At 45.1% G+C, this 25293-nt stretch overlaps 1 protein-coding gene across 1 annotated transcript in view; it reads left to right on the forward strand.

The window, feature by feature from the left end:
• Nucleotides 1-18222: 18222 nt before the first annotated feature.
• Nucleotides 18223-25293, forward strand: part of KLHL4 (kelch like family member 4) — a 56877-nt gene continuing 49806 nt past the window's right edge. The window contains 1 exon segment of the mRNA XM_066639987.1: nt 18223-18844. Coding sequence (XP_066496084.1) covers nt 18423-18844 — 422 coding nt within the window. The 5' untranslated portion in view covers nt 18223-18422.

The raw sequence follows: 25293 nt of genomic DNA on the forward strand, positions 1-25293 counted from the left end.
TGTAAGTATTGGCAGGGGTGGTAGGCCCCAACTGTGCTGCAGTGATTGCAGCGCCACAAGGAGCAAAGGGTTTTAAAAGTTACCTGGAGGGTTGCACTGGCGTCCAGGAGGCTTGCAGCCCCCTCTGTAAGCCTCTGCACTGCTCCAAATTGCTCCAATCGGTAATTGGAGCCCACTTCAGGTTTTCATGTGAATTCCATTCATAATTTCATTCCATTAGATTCCATTATCCAGCACGTGACCCCCAAGATGAACCGCCTCCCATGCAGTGCGTGGGGCAATGCCCTGGGGGGTGGGCATTGTGATGCACCATTGCTCTGCTACTGCTGGATTTTTTGGCTATAGGTTTTGACAGAATAGCGATACTTCAATGCGGTTTGTTTAATTGAATTCTACATGAAATTACACATCAAATGATATATAACATGATGGTATTATTCGAAAATACCAAGATTTTAACAATTTTGGCTAATAGTGGTGTCACCTCCCATGTGCGTCACCCAGTGTGGCCCACACCCCCATGTATACCACTAGCGATGCCTCTGCTTCTGTCATTTGCAAGTAATGAATTTCTAAGTGAGAATACAGTGCTTATTTCTGACCATCATCTACTTTATGATGTCACTTCCTGCTTAATGATGTCACTTCCAGCCCACAACAGGCTTGTTCCTGCTTAATGATGTCACTTCCATTCATGGCGCCATGAATGATTTATGAAATAATAATAATAATAATAATAATAATAATAATAATAATAATAATAATAATAATAATAATAATAATAATAAACAATAAACTTTATTTATACCCCACCCTTGTCCCTAAAGGGACCCAGGGCGATCCCTTTATGAGCTTGGAGCTTGGAGCATGAGCTTTATGAGCTTGACGCACCTGTTCTAGCCAGTCTTTCAATATCCTATTATAGGAAATATTTAGTGACGTCCAGCTTATGTGTAAACAGGGCAAGATTTGCAGTATTTCTCATTATTCAGGTATTCGAATTGCCAATCACAAGCATTCCAACACAAGACCAAGAATTGGCAGTTCACGCTGCACTTAATCAATTTTGCCCAGGGGTTGGGGGAACAACAGTGAGGTAGCAGCACCAGAAACTTTAAATCACTGTCGTTTTGAATTACTGAACCACCTCTGCAAAACGGCATTCCCCACAAAGTAATTAAGAAATAATAGATGCCTGGAATGATTTATGGTTTGGAGAATATCTGCTGAAACACAACAACTTTTTGACAAGGGAGATGAATAAACTAGACATAACGGCTATTCACATGGACCAGATCATTTTCCTGACTAAGGGAGAATCAAAGATTTGAACGTTCCTTATAGTTAACTTGAGATGCCAACCGTGTAACCAGTTTTTGCAAACCGAAGTCATAGTAGCCATAAAGAACGAGGACCAGTGAAACAGTCATTGTTGAGAAGGATAATTCTGCTGGGTTGTGCTGCATGGAACCCTACACTAGCAAGTAAGGCTACCTGACTCAGGGCCTAATCCTATCCAACTTTCCAGCACCAATGCAGTCATGCCAATGGGGCATACGCTGCACCCTGGGGTGGGGGAGCAGTCATGGAGGCCTCCTCAAGGTAGGGGGACATTTGTTCCCTTACCTTGAGGCTGCATTGTGGCTGCATCGCTGCTGGAAAGTTGGATAGGATTGGGCCCTCGGTACTCCAGACCTTTAGACCTGGAAGACCTTGGGAAAGTTGGTTGGCAACCTTCAGTCTCGAAAGACTATGGTATAAGCCTACAGCACCCGGTATTCCCAGGCAGTCTCCCATCCAAGTACTAAGCAAGCCTGACCCTGCTTAGCTTCCAAGATCAGACAAGTTCAGGTATCTGCAGGGTAAGTTAGGAAGAAGGTTATCTTGCATTGATGTGGCCTGTAACCAGAGCAGCAGTATCAAAGCAGTGCAGCACATAGCAACACTGACTTGAGATAAGAGCTGCGATTTTCAAGCTTTTTTCATCTCATGGCACTCTGAGAAGGTGCTAAAATGATCAAGGCACACCACCTGTTTTTGGACAATTGACAAGGCATACAAGGGGGCAGTGGGGGGGGGAGCTCACATCCCTCAGTGGCCCTACTAAAATATGACCCTCCCCAAACTCCCACAGCATACCTGCAGGCCATTCATGGGACACTAATGTGTCATGGCACACTGGTTGAAAATTGCTGGTCAAGAGCCTTAATTAGAAGAAGAGAGAGAACTACAGACATGTGCTGAAACCATAAGACATGAAAAACAGTCAAATGAGAACTCTAGTAACTGCAGGAGCTAAACAGCTAACCAGACAGCAAATGGCTACTACTATAGACTGGTATAAAAGAGGATTCATGCTTGCTGCTGCTAACTGTTCCCCATTACCCCCTTATTTTTTGTTGGCATCCTTCAGTCTCGGAAGACTATGGTGTCACGCTCTGAATGGTGGTTCTGGAACAGAGCGTCCTCTCCAGTGTGCGAAGCCTGGGTAAAGTAGGTATGGAGGATAGGCTGCTACGCATGCAGTAAATCCCCCCTCTCCACGTCGCTGGAATGATCCAATGGAAAGGCAGAGGCCAATATGGTTGGTTCCAGCGGCGTCGCAGGAGTTGCCAGAACGTGACTGTGTTCAGCCATGAACTGCCTCAGGGACTCTGGCTCCTGATTTTGCCTCGAGGTTGACTCCTGAAGCCTTTTCCTTAACTGGATGTAGCCACAAGGCAGTGGAGGTTTGGGATCAGAGTTTTCCTTCTCTCAGATGAGCTGCCTTCCCAGTTGCCAGAACGTGACTGTGTTCAGCCATGAATTGCCTCAGGGACTCTGGCTCCTGATTTTGCCTCGAGGTTGACTCCTGAAGCCTTTTCCATAACTGGATGTAGCCACAAGGCAGTGGAGGTTTGGGGTCAGAGTTTTCCTTCTCTCAGATGAGCTGCCTTCCCAGGCTGACGAGTCCCATCTACCCGGTGGCTGTTTAGTCGCCTCTTACGACAAGTACAGCCAAACTGAGGGCCTATTCTTATCCCAGCCCCCAGGGGAAACCCCCTTATAAACCTCCCCATTTGAACCTGGTAAGCTTATTAGGCATTAGGAACGAACAGCTCAGGCAGCAGATAGTATGTATTCAGATGGGCCCCAGAGGTGGGGAGCAAGAGCAGCACTGGGTGCCTGCTGCCTCAGGAACTGGCCAGGTGTGGTTTTGGACCCATGCATGGGCTTGAACCTTTGTCACATGCCCTACAGGCCCCACCTGTGGAGCCACCTATCATGTCAGGTTTTTGGATGCATCTGACTGCCAAATCTAGCGGCAGCCCCTTATATGTTGTTTATAGAAAACCAGAAGAGAGGACCTTGATGTGTCTACCATGGGGGAAGTCAGGGGTTGAGGCTTTCGGATTTCATTGGAACCCTTCTTTCTCCACCTCCCCCTTATCATGACACACAGATGCTAGATTGTATTATTATACCTATTTTCAACATTTTTCTTCTCACACTGACCTCTATGGCCTTTGCCTCTTGCGATGTCACTTCCTAGCCCTGGGGGCTGGGGGATAAGAATAGGCCCTCAGTTTGGCTGTACTTGTCGTAAGAGGCGACTAAACAGCCCACCGGGTAGATGGGACTCGTCAGCCTGGGAAGGCAGCTCATCTGAGAGAAGGAAAACTCTGACCCCAAACCTCCACTGCCTTGTGGCTACATCCAGTTATGGAAAAGGCTTCAGGAGTCAACCTCGAGGCAAAATCCGGAGCCGGAGTCCCTGAGGCAGTTCATGGCTGAACACAGTCACGTTCTGGCAACTCCTGCGACGCCGCTAGAACCAACCGTACTGGCTTCTGCCTTTCCGTTGGACCATTTCAGTGGCGTGGAGAGGGGCGGATTTGCTGCATGGGTAACAGCCTATCCTCCATATCCACATTACCCAGGCTTCGCGCACTGGAGAGGACACTCTGTTCCAGAACCACCATTCAGAGCGTGATACCATAGTCTTCTGAGACGGAAGGATGCCAACATGGATGTTACTTCCAGCTTCTGGGAGACTATTCCTGGTTCTGTGGCTCTAGGTCTAGGGCAACTGCCTTTAGTAACACATTGTCTGTCCCTCTTTCTACCAGCAGAGGAAGATGGGCAATATGTAATTACAGAGAGTTGCCCTAAAAACAGTGCCACAGAATCTGGACGAGATTTACAACTGCTGTGCTCTGAACTTTTGCATCACACCAGCGGACCTTTTGTAAACACCAATGGCCACTCCACCACTCAACACCATTCCAGTCGAAAGCCACTACATTATTAGCTGGTGGGGAGAGATGGTCCTGTACCTCTCACTTCCTGTACGTGCTTCCTTTCCTAGGTTCTTCACTGTTGCATCTCTTACACAGCTATGCTTGCCAAGCACATAGGGCAGTTACAACATAGAGACCAGGAGCATTTACTAGATCACAAACTGCCCAGGGCTGATGAGTAGCCCACACCAGCCACACATGAAGTGGCAGAGAGCAATTCAACCTCCTTGCCGAGATACAGACTATCAAGAGCAATCTAGGACCCTCTTGACCTGTGAATCATTTGAACGATAAAATGTTTGTTTCAAAGAGAACCATCTGTTTGCCCTGGAAATATTCTACAGCTTGTACCAGATATGAAGACAAAGCTAACAGTTTTTTGCAGTGTAAACACTCCCCTTAGATAACAGGGAAAAAGCCATTCTCTTTGTGTTTTATTGTGGGGCTGATAGTTCTGTAGTCTAAATTTGATGAGATTGAACTGGACAGAAAAAGCAAAACCAAAACCCACAAGTCCTTCTCTAGCATACAAAATGTGATCTTGCAGTAGAAGAGAAGATTATTTGTCTACCAGTGCTTATTGGTGTCAGCAGAATAGACAGATGGATTTAAGTGGCTCTGTGTTCAAACCTTGGCTTCTACACAATGCATAAAACCTTGAGTTCCTCTATACAGTGTGCAAGGCAATTATCAGTTAGATAATTTCAGAATTGTTGGCAGTGGGGACAATCCTGTGGAAATGATCTCCTGTCCACTGAAACAAGCATAGATTTGTTTCATTTGTGGCTTGAGCAGAAGACTTTTCAAGGTGGATTGTGACCTGCTGAAATTCAGTGGGTCAATTATTGGATCTTGTAAGGGGGGGGGCCCTTGCTCCACCTCCTCCCGAGGTTGACATCATACGGTGTGGGGTAGGACATGGCAGAGGTTTAAGGCATGGTCAGATGGAATATTTATCTATTTATAGAATTTATACCCTGCCTTTCTACCTAGCTAAGGGCACTCAAGTCAGCTTACAAATAAAACAATACTAAAAACAATGATATATATGATAAAACAATAAAACACAACAAAACTTTGATCCTGATTAAAATACGTTCATTAAGAAGCACCAGCCGCCGCCCCCATGTCAGCATAAAAAGACTTCCCTGAATAAAAAGTTCTTAAGACTCCATCGAAAGAACTCTAGAGAGGGAGCTGTTCTCAATTCCAGGGAGCAGGAATTCCACAGGGGCGCACCACCATTGATAATACATAATGAATACATAATGAACTTACTGCAGCAACTTGGTGCTCAAGGTGAGTAACTTTATTCAAAGGTAGGCTGTACTGTCTCTTGTGCATGCCAGGATACCTCTATCATTGGAAAGGTAATGTCATGCAGAATGTAATGAAACAAACTGCACTGAATTAATTGTATTCTATCAAAAGTTATGACCAATTAACCAGGAAAAGAAAACACAACTACCTTATGTAACAAAAAGTGGATTTTCTTAATTCAAAACTGACCAATGAGATGGATTGGTCTGAGAGCCAATGACGTGTTATTATGACACAGCATGGAACCCATAAGGTGTCAGTATGAGTTAGCTCTCATTTCCATGTATCAGAGCTAATACTAGAACTCCTATTCTAGTGTGACACTAAGGTGTCTACTGGCTTTTTTGTTGGTTGCTGATTTGTTGGGTGACCTTTACTGTTATATATTAAAATAAATATATATGTATGTATGAGTTAGCTCTCATTTCCATGTATCAGAGCTAATACTAGAACTCTTATTCTAGTGTGACACTAAGGTGTCTACTGGCTTTTTTGTTGGTTGCTGATTTGTTGGGTGACCTTTACTGTTATATATTAAAATAAATATATATGTATGTATGAGTTAGCTCTCATTTCCATGTATCAGAGCTAATACTAGAACTCTTATTCTAGTGTGACACTAAGGTGTCTACTGGCTTTTTTGTTGGTTGCTGATTTGTTGGGTGACCTTTACTGTTATATATTAAAATAAATAAATAACTTTACAAATAAATTTATAAATAAGTTACTGTTATCATAAGTTAAATAAAATAAATAAATAACTTTACAAATAAATTTATAAATAAGTTACTGTTATCATAAGTTACTGTTATCTATTAAAATAAAGTTATTTATTTATAAATAATAAATTTTATTTATAAATATTTATAAATAAATAAATAAAATAAATAAATAAAAGTTAAGTAACTTTAACAGGGGTTGCACCAACCCTAATGAAGCCACTGCATTTAGGTTGCGTGTATAATATTGCAATTTATTCTGTATGGTCTGGTACAGGAGGAGGTCAATCATGGGGGTGAGGCAATGAATTCTTGTACCAGGTTATGCCAACCCTAGTGACGTCTCTGATTACAGTCCTTGCTCTTTACTCCCTTCTCCTTGGCAGGTGGGATGCAAGCAAACACATGGGCAAGAGTGACAACCCTAACCAGCATCCATTCCTCCCCCTCCCCCCGAGGTACAATAATACCCTTGCTCAAAAGGAAATACCCTGTTCCAAAACCTAAAAAAAAATCTTGTTTTCTTACTCAGGGCTCCAACTCAGGCCCCTTACTGCAACATCCTTAACTAGACATTTCCAAACCAGGCAACACCAAACAGTAGAAAGACTCATTTTGCATAGTCTGTTGTCGCGCTCTGAATGGTGGTTCTGGAACAGCATCTAGTGTGGCTGAAAAGGCCGATTCGGGAGTGACAATCCCTTCTACACTGGGAGCAAGTGCAGTCTGTCCCTGGTCTGTCTCCCTGGCTATGGGCCTTCCTTCTTTGCCTCTTAGCCTCAGACTGTTGGCCAAGTGTCTCTTCAAACTGGGAAAGGCCATGCTGCACAGCCTGCCTCCAAGCGGGCCGCTCAGAGGCCAGGGTTTCCCACCTGTTGAGGTCCACTCCTAAGGCCTTCAGATCCCTTTGCATAGTCACCATTTGTCAAAGATCAGTAGATGTAGGTGCACTTTGACTGGCATCTTCCTTGGGTAAAGGGGCTTATTTCAGCAGTAGGCTGAGTACCTCGGACACAAAAACCAGTCGTATCAGAGCCTGACCTTGGGCACATGTTCTTATACTGTCAAGAGATTCAGTGAGGCAATTTGATGAAAATCCATACTGATGAATGCCAAACATTCCTGGTAATTCTGGTTTAGGGGATGTTAGAAGCTTTCCACACAGCTTAAAATCCAGTAAATTTTGATACTAGAAATGACAAGTTATGAAAAAAAAAAAAGATCACAGCACTGAGGCCAGAACAGAAAGTGGAGACACCTTTACACTTACAGGTGCTATTTACTAGAAGTCAAATGACAAGTGAACTCCTTAGAACTGCAACGGGGCATTGCTTAGTTCTTGCAAGCAGAAGAGGAAGTAAAGCTGTTCCTCAGCTTCAGGCTTAAGGAGGGTGTACAGTCAAGGTGGTCAGTGCTGGGCCTTTGGCCAAGGATGCTGCGGACAGCAAGGGAGAGGCGTACAAGATGGAGACTGAGGGCCTTGCTCAGGAGTGCAGAGTGGAGCCCAAGCAGCCTCAGATATGGGCAGAGGAGGGGGTTAAGCCACCCAGCTCCTTCCTCTGCCTTCTGGGGCTCACAGGCAGCCCCCCTCACTGGGCAGATGCTTACCCTTTACTGAGCATCTCATCAGCTACTGGGAAATCTTTGTAAACAGGTCCCTTTGGTCTCCATCCCACCCCCTTTCTGCCCTTGCACTGGTGTAAGTATTGCTCCCTTCACAGGCCCTGATCCTGAAAGGAGCCTCCTCTCCCTACCTGGATGTCTTGCCAGCCTGCAGCTGCATGGCTGCATAGTTGAGCCGGTATCTGGTGGGAGTTGGGCCACCTGCAGCCCAGGTTCCTCACAGCGGGCCTGGGGTGGTTGCTGCAACAGGCACCAATCAAGTTAGCCAGGTTGGCTTGCCCAGCAAGCCCAGCGGCAACTGTGTTGCTGTTCCAGGAGGGACACTATGCCTCTGCCACCCAGTGATGGGCCCAGTCAGGCCTCGGCAAAGACCACCAACTGTCAGGGCTCTGCAAGATGGCCCACAAGGACCAGAGGTGAGGACCGCTCTGAACAGTGGGAATCCAGACAAATGAAAGCTCCTCCATATGAGGAAAATTCTAAAAATTTTCTCCTTGACCCTCTGGTTCTCTATGGGGAGATGGCAACTTTTCAGCCAACCGAAAGCAAAAATAACAAACCCCCAATCAGCTAAGTCAGTGGTACTTACATTTTTAGCACTGGGACCCACTTTTTAGAATGAGAATCTGTCAGGACCCACCAGAAGTGATCTAATGACCAGAAGTGATGTCATCAAGCAGGAAAATTTTCAGCAATCCTAGGCTGCAATCCTGCCCACCCTTTCCCAGGAGTAAGTCCCGTTTACTATCATTGTTAAAAGCATATACAGAGCAGTCTGTTCAAAGTACAGATCTGTAACAGTTCCCCAAGTCAGTCACATGCCACAGCAGCATCAAGTCTAATATATTAAAAATAAAATATTGAAATGAATGGGGACCCACCTAGTGGGTCCCGACCCACAGTTTGAGAAACGCTGAGCTAAGTTATTTTCTGGTTGGCTGGGACCATTTTGTAGATGAACTGACTCTACTTACAGACACACTTTTCAGACAGGTGCCCTCATCACTTTCACATCCTACGATGTGAAAAGTTATTGCATCGTATAGCGTGGGTCCCTGTACGGGGAGAAAAGTGGAATAAAAATGCAGTAAATAAAAAGTTAAATAAAAAGATGTGATAACCTGGGGCAGTGATTTTCAACCTTTTTCATGACCAAGGTGAGTATAGTACTTGTAGGAATTTTTTCCCTACTTATAGTGCTATATAAAGCTATTTGTCTCAGAGGCCAATCCCGGGCTCGACAAACCAGCTTACCGTCAGCGTGCTCTGTATGGCATGTTTGCAAGGCCTAATACTGTGCGGGCGTCTGTGCTAGCCCAGCACTGACTGGCGCTGGGCGGGTGCACGGCCTCTGCTGCTCGGCACTAGCACGGACCACCAAGTCGTGAAGAGGAAAGCAGGGGCAGGGGGAAGGCGAGGAGGAGGCATTCCAGGGAGGGGGAAGGCGGGGAGGGGGTGGGAAGAGTGTGGGCTGGAGGCGTGCTGGGGGAAGGGAGTGGGGAGGCAGGGAGGAATGCAGGCTCGACGCCCTACACGAACGCTCTTCCCTCACCACCGACCTTTTGGTTGGTGGTGAATCGAGTAGCCCCATTGTGGTGCTACCTCACTTTCGGAAGTCCCCTTCTGCTGAGGTGCCACCCGCGGCTGTTGTGGGCGCTCTGGATGCAGCGGCAGCCGTTTTCGGTGTCGTCGCAGCCACGTGCTACGGGAGTGCAGGATTGGGCTGTTACTCTTTTGCAACTCTGTCAGTATCACTGAATTTTGTTCTATACTACAATATTTAAGACTTCTGTTACGTTTACTCTTGCTATACACTAAAAATGCAGAATATCAAACAAAAGAAAAGAGGAACATGCCTTCTTCAAGGTATGAAGCCGCTCAAGGGTTGACACCAACAGACAGCAAAGATGATTTTCACAGCTCCAGTCATTTCTCCTAAACAAATTGCTGCTGGGAAATAGCTATATGAGAAAGAAGCTATTGCTCAAGTGTAAAGACAACACGGATACAGGAAATTGGCTGAAAATATGGAAATGAGCTGTGTTCACACCAATCAACTCAAATATTTGGTCATAAATCAAGTGATGGGGACCCAATATCCCAGCGAAACGGGCCAGTGTTGCATGTGGACGTAACTCATTTATGAAAAATGTAATTGCTTGCCGCCCAGGGTAGCTGGCAGAAAGAAATGTGTCATGGGTGGTGTACAAGTCTCAGAAAAAACTCTGCTTCAGTGTACAAAGTGCTGTATCTAGCAACTAATACGCTTGAGGGGTAAATTCTGCATCACATCCATTCTTCAAGCACTTGACAATTTTTGCTTTGTTAAGGTTTAGGGGAAAAAAACAAACACAAAAGCAGACATCTCTGGTGTACATGGGGAAGTGGGGGAACAGTTTGTCTTTCAACAGTGTTTCAAGGTATTTGCATCTTCCCAGAAAATGCATATCACTGTATACCTGGAAAAAATGGATGAATCTCATTGACTCACTGCTGGGTTATTAATTCCTGTTTGGGAATTTTCACGGGATCTAGAAAGTGCTAAGTGTGATGAATGTTTTGTCCAAGGAACCCTGATTGCTAGAAAAACTGAAATGGGACTTTTGTACATCTGCCTTTCAAAAAGATGAGATAAGGGGTATTTCAGCAGTGAAGATATTTTCCAAACTCTGGAACGCTCCAACCTGACCACATTTTTCAGTCAGTACTTCATCTTCTTCAAATGCACCTGTTTCTTTGGAGGGACCAACTTGAGCATCCTTGGACAGAGACATGTGAATCCCCTTTTGTGAAGCCTCCAAACAATTGAGCTGCCTTTTTAGTTGCAAATTATGCAATGTGTGATCATGGGATGTGGTTTTCTAGCTGTAAAACCCATGATCTCTGTAAGGAAATGATGCCTGTTCTGCATTGTAGTGTTTCCTGCTTCCCATTATCCCCTTCCCCAATAAGTTTTCCCCTCTCTGGGGGAAGATGGAAAGGGGGCTAGATAGGTGACATTGTCCCAGTCCAGATAATGATCCCTATACTGTACTCTAGTCATACAAGAAAAAGAAGCATGCTGGGGTTAATGATGTGACTGATTCATACCTAGTTTTGTTCTAAGTGAATACTTAAAAGCGTACCATGTGCTTGTAAAAAACAACCAGCTCAAGATCTCACACCTGAGACAGGACACCAAATTCTGCCTTCCCTTACTCAGTGGCTGCTGCTTCTCCTCTCACACTTCATGGATTTGAAAATAAAGAGGAGCAAATAGTGGAAGTCTGAAAGAAAGTGTTGGGCAAGAGAGTCTCCTAGGAGTCCACCACTCTCCTCTGCTCCACTTCTTCTTTTGTTCCATCACCTTTTTCCTTTCATAACCCATCATAACCCATTCTTTTGCTCCATCACCCTTTTCATAACCCAGCAAGCATGGGGAGAGGAGTAGGAGATAGGGCTCCCAGAAATCTGCCAGCTGAACCAACCACTTCAATCCATTTTGTAGATGAAGTGACTCTACCTACAGACACACTTTCCATACAGGTGCCCTCATCACTGGGATTCCTATGATGTGAAATGTTATTGCATCGTATAGTGTGGGTCCCTGTATGGGGAGAAAAGTGGAATAAAAATGCAGTAAATAAAAAATTAAATAAAAAGATGTGATCATCTGGGGAAGTGATTTTCAACCTTTTTCATCTCACAGAACACTGACAAACTTCTAAAATTGTCAAGGCACACCATCAGTTTTTGGGCATTTGACAAGGTACACTGCACTATCAATGGGGCACTCACATCCCCCAATGGCCCTACTAAAAATGACCCTCCCCAAACTCCCATGACACACCAGCAGACCATTTATGGCAAACCAATGTGCCACAGCACAGTGGCCCCACATATTGGTTCATATCAGAATGAAAAAACAGTGCAGAATGTTTTAGGATTTCTGGAGCAACCCTGCTTGCATGACGTTTTTCTGGTATTTCCTTAACAAGCAACTTAAATGGCGAGTCTGCAAAAAGAAATGTGACATTTGCTCAGTTTGCAATAAGATACAAATGTCTAAACTGAATGCTCTCCTTTCCTGCTTAAAAAAAAGAAAAGAAAAGAAAAAAAAAATCTCCGGGCTCTCTCTCTCTCCCTCGCTGTGTGTGTAAGAAAGAATTAGAACTTTTTTTTTTTTCCCTAACAAAAGCCTTTTCAAAGTACTTTGAAATGTCACAGGTATAATTCTTGGTAGTTGGATAATGAAAGTATGCCACTTTCCAGCCTGATCCCATGGGACGCCAGGCCGAAAAAGATATCTGCAAGATATAGGTCCTAAGCAGCTGCTTGGCAACAGACCAGTGTGGGAAGCCAGGGTGCTGCAGAGACCACAGAGGGGCAGGAACAATGCATGGGCAGGAAGGGTACTGAAGCTTTCTCCAGGCTGCCACGTTGTAACAGCATCTACTCAACCCCTCTGTTTGCACCTGAGGGTCTCTATGGGTGACTGGAAGAGGTGGTGTTGTAGGGAAAATCATCTGGGTAGGATGTTGTCAGAGAAAACAACATAGATGAGGAGAGGGGGTAGGATAGAGGAGGCTGAAGTGCCTTACCCACCTACTGCAAATGCTGCAATCACTCTGCCATTGTGCAGGTGGTGAAATGTGTTCATAGACTTGGGTTTGCCCCCAAGCAAGGCCAGCCTTAGGAGCTGCCGGGTCCAGCTGGAAACATTTTTTATTTTTTGCAGTACTCCAGGTTCACAGCCAAGGTCTGTAGGATCATAGAGATATCAATAAAATTTATTAGTTGTTGGCAACCTTCAGTCTCAAAAGACTATGGTATCGCACTCTGAAAGGTGGTTCTGGAACAGCGTCTAGTGTGGCTGAAAAGGCTGATTCGGGAGTGACAATCCCTTCCACACCAGGAGCAAGTGCAGCCTGTCCCTGGTCTGTCTCCCTGGCTATGGGCCTTCCTTCTTTGCCTCTTTGCCTCAGACTGTTGGCCAAGTGTCTCTTCAAACTGGGAAAGGCCATGCTGCACAGCCTGCCTCCAAGCGGGCCGCTCAGAGGCCAGGGTTTCCCACTTGTTGAGGTCCACTCCTAAGGCCTTCAGATCCCTCTTGCAGATGTCCTTGTATCGCAGCTGTGGTCTACCTGTAGGGCGCTTTCCTTGCACGAGTTCTCCACAGAGGAGATCCTTCGGGATCCGGCCATCATCAATTCTCACGACATGACCGAGCCAATGCAGGCGTCTCTGTTTCAGCAGTGCATACATGCTAGGAATTCCAGCTCGTTCCAGGACTGTGTTGTTTGGAACTTTGTCCTGCCAGGTGATGCCGAGAATGCGTCAGAGGCAGCGCATGTGGAAAGCGTTCAGGAATAAAATTTATTATGGTCTTTATATCTCTATGGCACAAAAGAAAGCAATCAAAATGTGCACTTAAAAAGTGTATGCGAGTTAATGGACCAAATGGATCTAAGCACATTTTAATATAAAATTGCATACAAAACTAGATGAGTGTGGGGGCCCCTTAGGCATGGGGCCCAACTGGGAACAAGATTTGATTGGCTTAAAGCTGACCCTGTCCCCAAGTGTCAAGTTCTCTTTGCAAGAGATCCTGGCTTCAAACAGAAATCGAGGACAGGTCCATATCCCACAGAACTTACAACCCAGATACTGACACATGGGAAACAACAGCAGAAGGTGAGGGAAATGGAAACATGTATGTGATTTGTTTCCACTTCACAAGCTTAAGTTTACAGTGCAAACCTGTGCATGTCAACTCTGACGTTATGCTCAGTGGGGTTTACTCACAAGGAAGTGTGTATAGGATTGCAGCTTGGTCAGTTACTGGAGGAAGGGGGGAGGACTAAGGCTTTGTGCCAAAGGCTTCATGGGAAAGGTGAGCTATAAGAAGGGAATAAGAAGGGAGCTAAGAACGTAAGCAGTAGCAAGGGAGACAAGACGGTGGCATCCAAGGGACACGGAGATCTTTGGAATGTGCACCCATATCTATGAATTAGCTGTTGTTCCCTCCACATCCAGCATTTATTTTTCAGCTTAAAAAATCAGGGACCCTGAAAGAAGATGACTCCGAGGGTTGTATAATATTTGACAACTTAGGACCCAATCCTATCCAGCTTTCCAGTGCAGATGCAGCCTCAATGCAGCCCCGAAGTAAAGGAACAAACTTTCCCTTACCTTGAGGAGGTCTCCATGATTGCCCCCCCCCCAAAATGCAGTGCACACCCCATTAGCACAGCTGCACTGGAGCCGGAAAGTTGGTTAGGATCGGCCTGTTAGTTGTTCTGACAACTGTAATTCTTTGCATTATTTTCCCCAGCCTGTGCATTTGAATGCAGACACATAGCACCGCTTGCTCAGCAGTGTGTGTCTTTGCGTGTGCATTTCAGCAACAACACACCAGAGAATCCACGGCCTTAAATTGATCCTGGCAGGACACTAACAGCATATTACCTGAATCTGGCTAAAGTATGAGGTTGTGCGGAGGCGTTTCTGTTTTGTAGCCTGCTTTCTGTCAACTCAGCACTGTTCCAGGGTGATGAAAAGTGTGTCATCTGGGTTTTAACAGTGCTTAAACAGGAGCTCTGCCTAAAGTCGCTGCCCGTTTGGGGGCTTCTTCTGGAGGTGGTATAGAGCATGTCCCAGTGACCACCCCTGAGTTGCTCATATGAATCAAGGTTGTCATTTATAATAATTTAAAAAAAAATCTGATCTCACTGCTATGCTTTTTGCACTCCAAATGAAACAGTTTGAAGCTTTTCCTAGAGCTTTTCCAGGGCTGGTCCATCCATGAGGCCGACTGAAACAGTTGTCTCAGGCAATGATCTGCTAAGGGTGAGAGCCTGCTTGTCTCTGCTGCTCTTCCTCCTTTTTTCCTTGATGAGCAGGATGTGCAGAGAAAAAGAGAATGATGGGCTAGAGCAGTGCTTCTCAAACTAATTGCAGCTCACTTGGGTCACAGCCCAAGGCTAGGCAGGTCAGGATTTGGGCCCACCTGGCCAAACCGGAGGCAAACAGATGCAACCAGGGGCCATTTCAGGGTTGTGACCCACAAATGGAGGCCACTCCTGTTTCATGCTGGACCTGGGATGGTCTCCAGAGGCCTCTGTGGGCCCCAAAAAGCCTCTGAAAATGACTTCTGCGTCACTTCTGGGTTTTGTGAATGTAATGTCCTGTTGTGTCCAAGGCGTTTCAGAGGCCCGTGGTGGATCGCTGTGACAGAGCTGGAGGCTGAGGTGGGTCACAGCTCTGGTAAGTTTGAGAACCAGTGGGATAGAATTCTGTTCGCCTCTTCCTTTCTGAATCAAGGGAGCAGGAGGAATGGTACTGGTGTGTGAATTGCTGAGGAGGGGTGCAGCACTTTGGTAGACTTCCTTGGACATCTGGAGATCTTTGACCAGTTCTAGTGGTAGAAAAAGGCTTTGCTTGCCTTCTGTGTGCCAAGTCTGCATTTTAGTATTTATTTTATCAAGCTCTTTCTTTGAGGTGAAAAAAATAAAAGGAGTTCATCTAGGCTAGGTGTTCCCAAAATATGTGTCACGATGCCTTAGGGATGTATCCAGTTGCCCCTCCTCCTGGGTGCTGCCATCCTGGATCTCAAAAAATCTTGAGAGTCAAAATGCTGGCGCCTGGCTGAGCTGGGAAGAAGAGGCTGCGAGGCTGTTGTGATCCACGTATGTTTGAGAACCACTGATCTGGGCCATCATCCTATTTCTCACAGCAGCCCATCAGATGCCTCTGGGGAGTCCACAAGCAGGAGATGAAGACATATTACTCTCTTGCCGTTGCTTCCCAGCAATTGATATTCAGACCCGTATTCTGTCTACACCTGGAGGCAGTGTTCCCGCTAAGGTGTGTGGTGGTTTGCCTGTGCACTTCCCAACCAAGCCCACACACTGTGGAGCTTGGCAACTTGGAAGTTCAGCTATGATGTGATGATGTTATCACTGAACATCTGGAGATGGTGTGGCAGCAGCCAAAGTGGTCCATGCGCTGGTGTGGACCCTTTAGAGCAGTGGTTTCCAAACTTACTGGGTGCAGCACCCTCTCAGCCTCTTCTTCCTGGCTCAACCAGGCACCACCATCTTTGATTTCACAAAATCTCGTGAGATCCAAGATGGCAGCACTCAAATGACATGAGATATCTGCCCAAGATATGAGAAATCTTGGGAAGATTTTATGAGATTTATTTATTTATGTATTTATTCAATTTATATTCCAGGCACCAGCATTTTTATTTATTCGATATATATTTATTCGATAAAATTTATATTTTATTAGATTTAAGATGGTGGTCCCCAAATTTCACAAAACGTAATGAGATTGAGAAGGGGGCAGTGGCGTAGCTGGAGGGGGGGTGGAGCACGCAGCCTGGCAGGGAGGTGGGCAAGCAGCCCCTCCCTTTGGAGCCATTCCCTGCGGGGGGGGGGAACAGAGCTGTATGGCTCCGTTTCCTCCCCTTCGGGAATAGCTCTGAAGGGAGGAGCTGCTCACCCACCTCCCTTCCAGGCTGAGCGCTCCATCCCCCCTCCAGCTACGCCACCGGATGGGGGTGACTGGGAGAGCAGATAGGCGGGACCACCCAGGACATACTTTCAACTTTAGGGATCCTGGACCTTTAACAATTATGTAGGAGAGACCATTTCAGCAGGTGCAGCTTCTCATCTGTGAGATAACAAGCTGCACCTGCTGAAATGTCCCCTTCTATACAATTCTTAAAAGATTCAGGATCCCTAAAGTTGAAAGTTTGCCCACCCCTGCCCTAAGGCATTATGATACACGCTTTGGGAACCTGCTTTAGAGGGAAGGGTGCCTGGGTGCATATAGCCTTTACTATACCCATATAGCTATACTAGCCTATAGCTAGTAGCCATTGATAGTCTTGTCTTCCAATGATGGGCATTTGGCTAGTATTTCATAAAGTGGAACACATCCTGTGGCTTTGCCTCCATGTGCTGATTATCCAGCATAGCCTTATCAATGACAAATTGGAGATGGGTGCCATTGTTGCACTCAGAGCTGGCCTATCAATGAGGCTTACTGATTGCCTCAGGGCAGCAGATTGGGTGGGGGGCACTCATCTCTGCCTGCCTGCTTGCCTCCACTGCTGTTCCTTTAACTTCCACTCCCTGGACTGGAAAAGAAATAGGGGGAGCAGAGAAAAAGAGGAAATGAGGAGGGGAGAAGAAAGCCAGAACATTGGAGAGTGGGAGGACCGCCTGGTACACCACTGGTCAAGGGGGCAGCATCTGGCCTGCTGCCTCAGGAGTCAGGGGGTCTTGGGCTGGCCCTGATTGTCCTGCCTCTTTTTATGGTGAGAAAGAGCAATGGCTGGAGTGGTGTGGTCATATTGACATAGGCACAAACTGTTAGTCAGGAAGTGGTGTGTTTTCCACAGATATGATCCTTTAGGGAGAGGACCTCTGATCACTGCAAGCTTCCTCAGCATCCCTTCATAATATGGAGGAGAATTCTTCAAAATTCTACTCCTAGAAACAGGGCAAGAGAAAGGGAAGAGAAGAGCAAGGGAGACAGATTTGACATGAGACCAGGCAACAGAGTTTATATGCTGCCTTTCATTTGAGATACAACTCTACTGCGCTTGAGGACACCCATTTCCAGTAATTTCTCATTTTATGGGTACTGGAATGTACATGAAAAGATTCTTAAGGGGCCATTGAACTTCAGAGAACTGTGCCATGGGGAACTGAGCATTAAAACATACACATATCACTCAGTAAAAAGCACCACTTCCATTAAAACCATATAAATCTTGCAGCCTGACTCAACAACGTTTATGGGGAGACGGTCTCATTGATTTCATGTCATGAAACTTGTTTCCAAGTGGCTGGATGTAGCCTGATTGCCTAGAGATGCTTACCCAGAAGTAAGTCCTACCAACAGGATTCGCTCCCAGAGAAGTGTGCAACCTTAGCATGAGATTCAGTGCTGCTTACAAGCCAGGTTGGTTCTAGTCCACCCAGGGTGTGTGTGGGCAGAATAAAGAATGAACCAATTCGCAAGTGAAGTTGCAGGGCAAGATCTCTCTGGATGATAGGAGGAGAGCTTATATATGCGAGGGAGCAGCACTATCTCTCTCTCTCTCTCTCTCTCTCTCTCTCTCTCTCTCTCTCTCTCTGTGTGTGTGTGTGTGTGTAAGCCTGGCAGCTTGGGAGTGTAATAGCAGACATTTGCCTGTGCTAAGCTGATTTACTTGTTTGAGATCCGACCTCATCATTCTGTCAGAATGGATTCCCACCGATACAGTTAGAACGGGCTGAACAGAAGTGCTTGCAAGCTGCAGGAAAGAAAGAGAAAGGAAAGGAGGGATATATACAAGGCACACATGCCTCTTCTGGATTAAGAGAAGACACTGAAACACAAGAGAGGAACAGTCTCCATTTCCTTTGGAGCACAGGATCCTGTCCCCCTCCCATTTGTTTTCCTCTCTTATTTTTTTTTCCTTTCTTTTCTCCAAGCTGCAAAGATGTCAGTCTCTGGAAAGAAAGAATTTGATGTGAAGCAGATCTTGAGGCTTCGCTGGAGATGGTTCAGTCACCCTTCACAGAGTTCTACCAGTACTGGAGGCTGCTTGCAGCAGGAAGGATATGAGCATAGAGGAACGCCGGTTCAGACTCGGCTGAAAAGCCACTCACGGGACAGAAATGGGCTGAAGAAAAACAGCAGCCCTCTCCACCACAACATCTTGGCACCGGTGCCCGGCCCAAACCCAGTGCCCCACCGGTCCATTCAAACTTGGCATGAACAAAATCTCATTGAACAGCTGCAGGTGACCCAGCAGACACCGAAAGCCGGCACAGAGGAAACCTGTGACAGGGAAGAGTCCAACAAAAACACACAGGAACTGCAGATGATCACAGAAGAGAACCACGATGAGTCCGTTGAGAGGTAAGGTGCTTTAGGACTAAGGGAGAAACAGCTGTGATCTATGCTCTTCTTTAGAACTCTGTGTGTGATGGAGATGGTTTTATATAATGTCATCAAGGTGCGATGTGTGCTTTCCAAAGTACAGGTGCACAGGTCCCTGCCCCAAGAAGTTTACAAATCTAAAATCTGACACTGGTCCAGGGAGACCATAGAGGAAAGCGAAGGTAAACAAAGGTAGAAGGTGCAATTATTTCTCTTGCAGGTTTTGGGGATTAAGGAATTGTAAGAATTATTTTACTGAAAGAGTGGAATTTGGCCCAAACTACTTTAGAGGAGGAGGGAAAAACTAGCACCCCCTTTCATCTTTTCCTTTACAGACACCCCAGAATATACAACTCAGATTTTAGAAAGTGCATGAAACATACACACACACCAGAGAGAGAGAGAGAGAGAGAGAGAGAGAGAGAGAGAGAGAGAGAGAGAGAGAGAGAGAAGCTCTAAGTCTAGGTAAATGAATTTTCTTTTGAAATAAATGCAAATCAAGCAGCACAGTCCTAAGGTGCAAGCTATTTCCTATTTGTGAAATGCCCCCAGAACATGGTCGTTTACATTTCTTCTTATTTACATATTTTTAGTAGCATTGGAAAGCATGTTAAATTTGCCCTCAGGCAATTCATCCAACCCCAGATCATCCCTGCCCTCTGAGTTTATGAGTAAAGTTCAGCTCTGATAAATGGGAAATGCTGGAAACACACAGAGCTCGCACACACACAGAGCTTGCAGTCTTTTGGCACCCTTGCAGCTGCTGCTCCTTTGCCTTGTTGATAAATATAATTAACCTTGAACCATGCAGGGAAGCAGCAATGAGCTTCTCAGAGAGGTTCATTTGCAAGTGGCATTCAGTTCACCTGCTGTTTGCGACAATGGCTGTTGTCCTGTGCATGTTCGCTTGATTCAACCCAATGGGGCTTGCTTTGGAGTTGGTTTAGGATCTACCTGGACTCCTGTGATGCTAAACACACACAAATCCACAGAAATAAGTCCAGTTGAATTCAGTGAGACTTACTCCCCCGTCTGCAGTCCTAGGACTTAGGAAGAAAATGCCATTGAGATAAATGGGACAATATTCAGGCTGCAAGTGGCTTCTTGTGAGTTGAGAAGAAAACAGAACTGATATTTGTGGGATCCAAATGTGTAAACAAAAGAGACGACTTTATTTGGAATGGTGGTTCCAAAAGACACATTTTAGTCATTTAAAACAGAGCCAACAGCACAATTTGCCATTTCATATGCACCCAGATTAGTTTTTTTAAAAAAGATTAAAAATATTGTTTATGAGCAAATTTTAATCCAGAATTGTGAAGTGCAGCTCCATCTGTGAGAACCAAAATTAAACACCACAGAGGCTGCTATCCAATAGGCTCTTTCCTCGGAGTGTGCCCCATTGAAATAAACGAGACTTGTTTCCTAATAAACACGCAGTAGATTGCTCTGTGATTTCATTTGCTTTCTAAGTTGCAACTATATTTGCTGAAAGACACACTGCAATGCAAAATGTAGTTTACTCTCAGGCATTTCCGGGTAGTAAAAATCAGATTAGGCAATGAACCGTTTTATTGCTTCTCATTACTCAAGAGTTGTGATATGTGGCAGCTCTTGAGCCGTTATAATCTACCTTGGGGTGAATTGAATAAGAGGCATCTCAGTTTATTTAAATCAGCAGGGGGCTCACTCAGTGCTCAGTAGGAATAGTTTAAGGGTACAATCCTAACCCCTTATGTCAGTGCTTTCCAGCACTGACATAAGGGCAATGCAGCTCTGAGGTAAGGGAACAAACATTCCTCTGTGAATGTTTCCGTGAGTGACACCCAACTGCAGGATGCAGCACATGTTCCATTGGCATAGCTGGAAAGCGGTGGAAAGCACTGACATAAGGGGTTAGGATTGCGCCCTAATTCTAGGATAGTTTCAGCAGGATTATGGCAATATATCTGTTATTGAATTTACCATGCAAAGATATGGTAAAGAAGCTTGCCAAGAAGCTTGCCGAGAGCCATGATGATGTAGTAGTTCTGGTGTAGGATGTAGACCTGGAAGACCCAAGTTCAAATCCCTGTTCAGTCATGAAGCTTCTTGGGTGATCTTGGGCCAGTCACTCTCTCTCAGCCTCACCTACCTCACAGGGTTGTTGTGAGGACAAAAAGGAGAGAAGGGCGGGTAGTAAAATTACTGATTTTTACTTCCTCCACCTTGGAGGAAGGGCGGTATAACAATGTGAACAATAAATAAATAAGTCCCAAGTTAAATCCCTGACTGTTCTAGAAAAGACCCCGGCCTCAAACCCTTGCTAGTCATTGTAGATAATGCTCAGCTAGATGCACCAATGTCTGGACTCAGAATTGATGCTTGATATCTTCATAAACCTATACAGCCACTGCTAGGTTTAAGCTATACAGTTACTGCTAGGTTTTAAGCCCTGTTATAAGCCAGTTTTAAGCTCTACATAACTATGTAGAGCTTAGCCAACCAGGGCCAGATTTAAACCAACTGAACCAATGGCCCCAATTGGGTCTCACACCTATTGGGGCCTCATGCTATAGTGGTTAGGGTGGTGGGCTAGAACTGGAAAGGCCTGGTTTCAAATCCCCACCCAATCGCTGAATTGTCTTGGGTAAATTGCCATATCTCAGTCTAGCGTCAGGCTATAAGCATAGATGGTTGCTGTCAGGATAAAATGTGTGTGTGTGTGTGGGGGGGGGGACTATACCATGTATGCCACCCCTGAGCTCCTTGGATTAAAGGTGGAATGAAAATGCATGTAAATCTGAAGAGATTAACAGAGTCATATAAATCTGTGCATGGTGATGGAACGATTTGTTTAGTTCCAGTAAGAATCAAGGGCGCTGGCATAATGACTAAGGGCCCAATCCTATCCAACTTTCCACTGCCAGTGCAGCCTCAATGCAGCCCTAAGGAAAGGGAACACATGTTCTCATATCTTGAGAAGGCCTCTGTGACTGCCTCCCCACCACGGGATGCAGTGCATGCCCCACTGGCACAGCTGCACCAGCACTGGAAAATTGGAAAGGATTTGGCCCTAATTCTACAATCATCCCACTTGCAACATTCCAAGTGTTATTTGCTCATTTTTTTAAGGCCCTTTGTTCTTATGGCGGAGTAACACAGATGAACCTCTCTGGAACTTTCTCAATTATTTTACAGGTTTCATACTTAGTTACTTAACCAATCAGCATTTTCAGAATGCCAAAAAGCTTTCAGTAAGGTTTTTCCTGTAGGAAAGATTCTTCTCTGACAAGAAAGGGCTGCAGCTGAAGACCTGTCAGTCACAAGTTCCCTTGGATATGGAGCTCTTAGGGGGAGCCTGTTGTACGTAGAAGAATGAGAATCTTATACTATCACAAAGAAGTGACCTAAACCAGACAGGGGTCCAGTAAATATTTTAAGATAGCATAATGCAGTTTTGCGCTCTACTAGAGCATGTTTACTTAGAAGTAAGGCTCACTGTGTTCAGTAGGATATGTTTTATACAGCTTAAAAGACTTGCAACCCAATCCTGTGCATATCTACTCAGAAGCAAAACCCACTGAGTTCAGTTCGACCTAATCCCAGGTAGTGTGTATAGGATTGCAGTCTTGGGGTCTTTTTAATTTCTGTATTAGTTTATTTTAGGCCTTCCTTCTTTTATACATCCCCACTTTTCTCTTAAAAAGATTCACAGGAACATAAGAAGGTCCCACTGGTTCAGACCAAAGGCCTGTATAGTCCAGCATTGCTTGGACAAATAAATGCTTATGGAAAGCCTGGAAGCAGAACATGTCCACAAATTGCCTGCCCCTGCTGTTACATCCCAGAAACTAGTATTCATATATGTACTGTGTATGAACCTGGAGGTAGCATATAGAGGCTAGCAACCTCAAAACTATCAAGATGCACAAGCCAAAATAAAATGCATACATTGATGAAACTGTGACCAGTGTCATAAAACACAGCACAAGGATAAAATGGCAGCAACAAACTGCCACAGCTGATATGAAATGCTTTCTTCAAAAAGCCATTTTAGCAGCGGAAATGTACATATGGATAGGGTTTGCTTGGCCTCAGTAGGGTGGGCACTTCAGAGATGCTCTAAGTGGATGAACCAGGTCACGCTGGTCAATGGCTTTTTGTATTCGCCACTGCCACCTCTCTCTCTCTCTCTCTCTCTCTCTCTCTCTCTCTCTCACACACACACACACACACACACACACACACACACCCAAACACAAACACAAACCCCTTACTTTACTTGTCATGTGATTTTTACAAACTCAGACGGGTGGGACTTCCAGTTTTGTTTAAAGGTACTATGCAAATGAAGGAATTGCTTTGTACGGTCCCAGCAAATAAAACCAGAAGCCCTGCACTTTCAGATTTGAGGAAATCATGTGAGGAGACTGGTAAGAAGAAGGGTGATCCACTTTCTACTTGCTTTTAGTGGGCAGAAAGAGGATCAATACAGACAGCAACTGCTGCAGGCTGAAGGAGGTGGAGGTGGACGTCGCGGAAGCAGGCTTGGGGTGACAGACATCTTAAATCCAGCACCTTCTTGCCTCTTCCCCTGCAACCAGCTGTTGATGCCACCTGTCTCACCTCACCATATGACTGGGCCACCCCTGTGGATGCCCACAAGATATGTAATAAACTGGATGTCCAGAGTAGAGACTTTGATGACAGCTACAGCGCACAGGAAGGAGGTTCCAAATTGTTCAGGGCTTGAAAGGCAAGCTCCAGGACTTTTAAGATCAACTGAGAGCTATACCATCTGAGCACCAAACAGGAGGTGCACTGAGGGAGCTGTTCTTGGGCTCCCACCCACTAGCAATTCATAAAGTCTGAGCATTTTCCTGAAGTATTAATATGAATCTTTTGCATGATCTGGGTTTTAAGAATATACTGTAAGAGTTTTGATTCATCAAGGCCACATGCATCCACCTAGGCAAGGCTTCAGATGTACTAGAACAGCCAATCAGATCTTTAAGGGACCATCTCTCCTCAAATGAACTTGCTTGCCCACTTTGTTCAATAGATGAGACCTCCTCCATATTCCCACTCTTCTGAGATCTATTTGAGTGACACATGACAGGAGCTTTTCGATCACAGTCTCCAGATTGTCAAACTCCTTTCCCTTGGAGGCCCTTTGTTGGCTCCCTTACTGTTAACACTTTGCTGTCTAGTTAAAACTTCTTTGTTTAGATGGACACTTACAACCCAACCCTATGGTTCCTGGCACCCACAGCTCCAGTGGTGCCAAAATGGTGATTACCAGATCCTGTGGGCACCAAGACACTGCTGGAGGTCTCCATGGGGGATAGGAGCATTTGCCAGCACTCTCTCTACCTGGCATTCCCTCCTCCCATGGTGCAGTAAGTGGGCCTTACAGTACATGTACATAATATTACAGGTCTGTGCTGGAGCTCATCATCAGTGCTGAAGGCTCATAGGATTGGGTCCTTAGTTACATTTATGCTCCTGGTTTGCTTTCCTGTGTTCTGTTGTTCAGCTGTTTTATTTGCTTGGTTTCTTAGCTTTGTTTTGTTTGTTTGTTTGTTTTGTTGTGATTTATGGTACTGTTTTATTGTATAGTATTTTTCTTTTTCTTTTGATGAGTTGGAGTTACTTTTGGAGGCAGAAAGATGAAATACAAAGATCCCCAGATAGAAAGAAGGATATAGAGAACAAATGCCTCTGGGAAGCTCCTAAACTGAAAGCAACATGTTTGTTGTTTTTATTTTTCCTCTCTACCCCCAGCAACTGATTCTCCAGGGTATACTGCCTCTGAACCTGGAGGCTTCATTTAGCTTTTTATAACCTATTACAGCTAGTAGATCCATCCTCCATGAAAACAACTCATTGCAAGAGTAACTGCAACGTTAATATGAATTATGTCTACATTGTATCATTTTGGGTTGGGCATTTTATTTGGTTGTTTTCAACTGTGTGTGCATTTGTGGTCTTTTTAGAAGCTGTTGTTCTCTGCTTCATGGATGGGATAGAAAGTGAAAAGTGCAATAATGTTTAATGTTCCAAAATCGAACAAGTAAAGGTCATCTTGTGACACTTTTCCTCTGCTGTCTTCCTTTGTGAATCATGATGATGTATGTCTACCATCTTTCCCCCCAAGTGACACATACTGAAATTCTGGATTCCTCCAGTGGGAATCTTACTGAGTCACAGGCTATTTCTATCAAAGCTTCATGGCTGTCAGGCCTGACTAGGTGTTGTGCTTTGCATGTCCTCTTCGATTATTCTTCCTTTATTATCATACGTCATTGTGTTCTGCTCTCTAGAAAGCCCACTATCTTAATAAACGTCATGGCCATTAAACAAAAAATTATGAACTGCCCGCATGTTTTGTTTATTCAGTGGTGCCCTGTGCAAGTAGAAGATACACCCCTTGTCTCTGATTTCTA

Source organism: Tiliqua scincoides, chromosome 12 (assembly GCF_035046505.1).
Source record: "Tiliqua scincoides isolate rTilSci1 chromosome 12, rTilSci1.hap2, whole genome shotgun sequence".
In the NCBI taxonomy this organism is placed as follows: Eukaryota; Metazoa; Chordata; class Lepidosauria; order Squamata; family Scincidae; genus Tiliqua; species Tiliqua scincoides.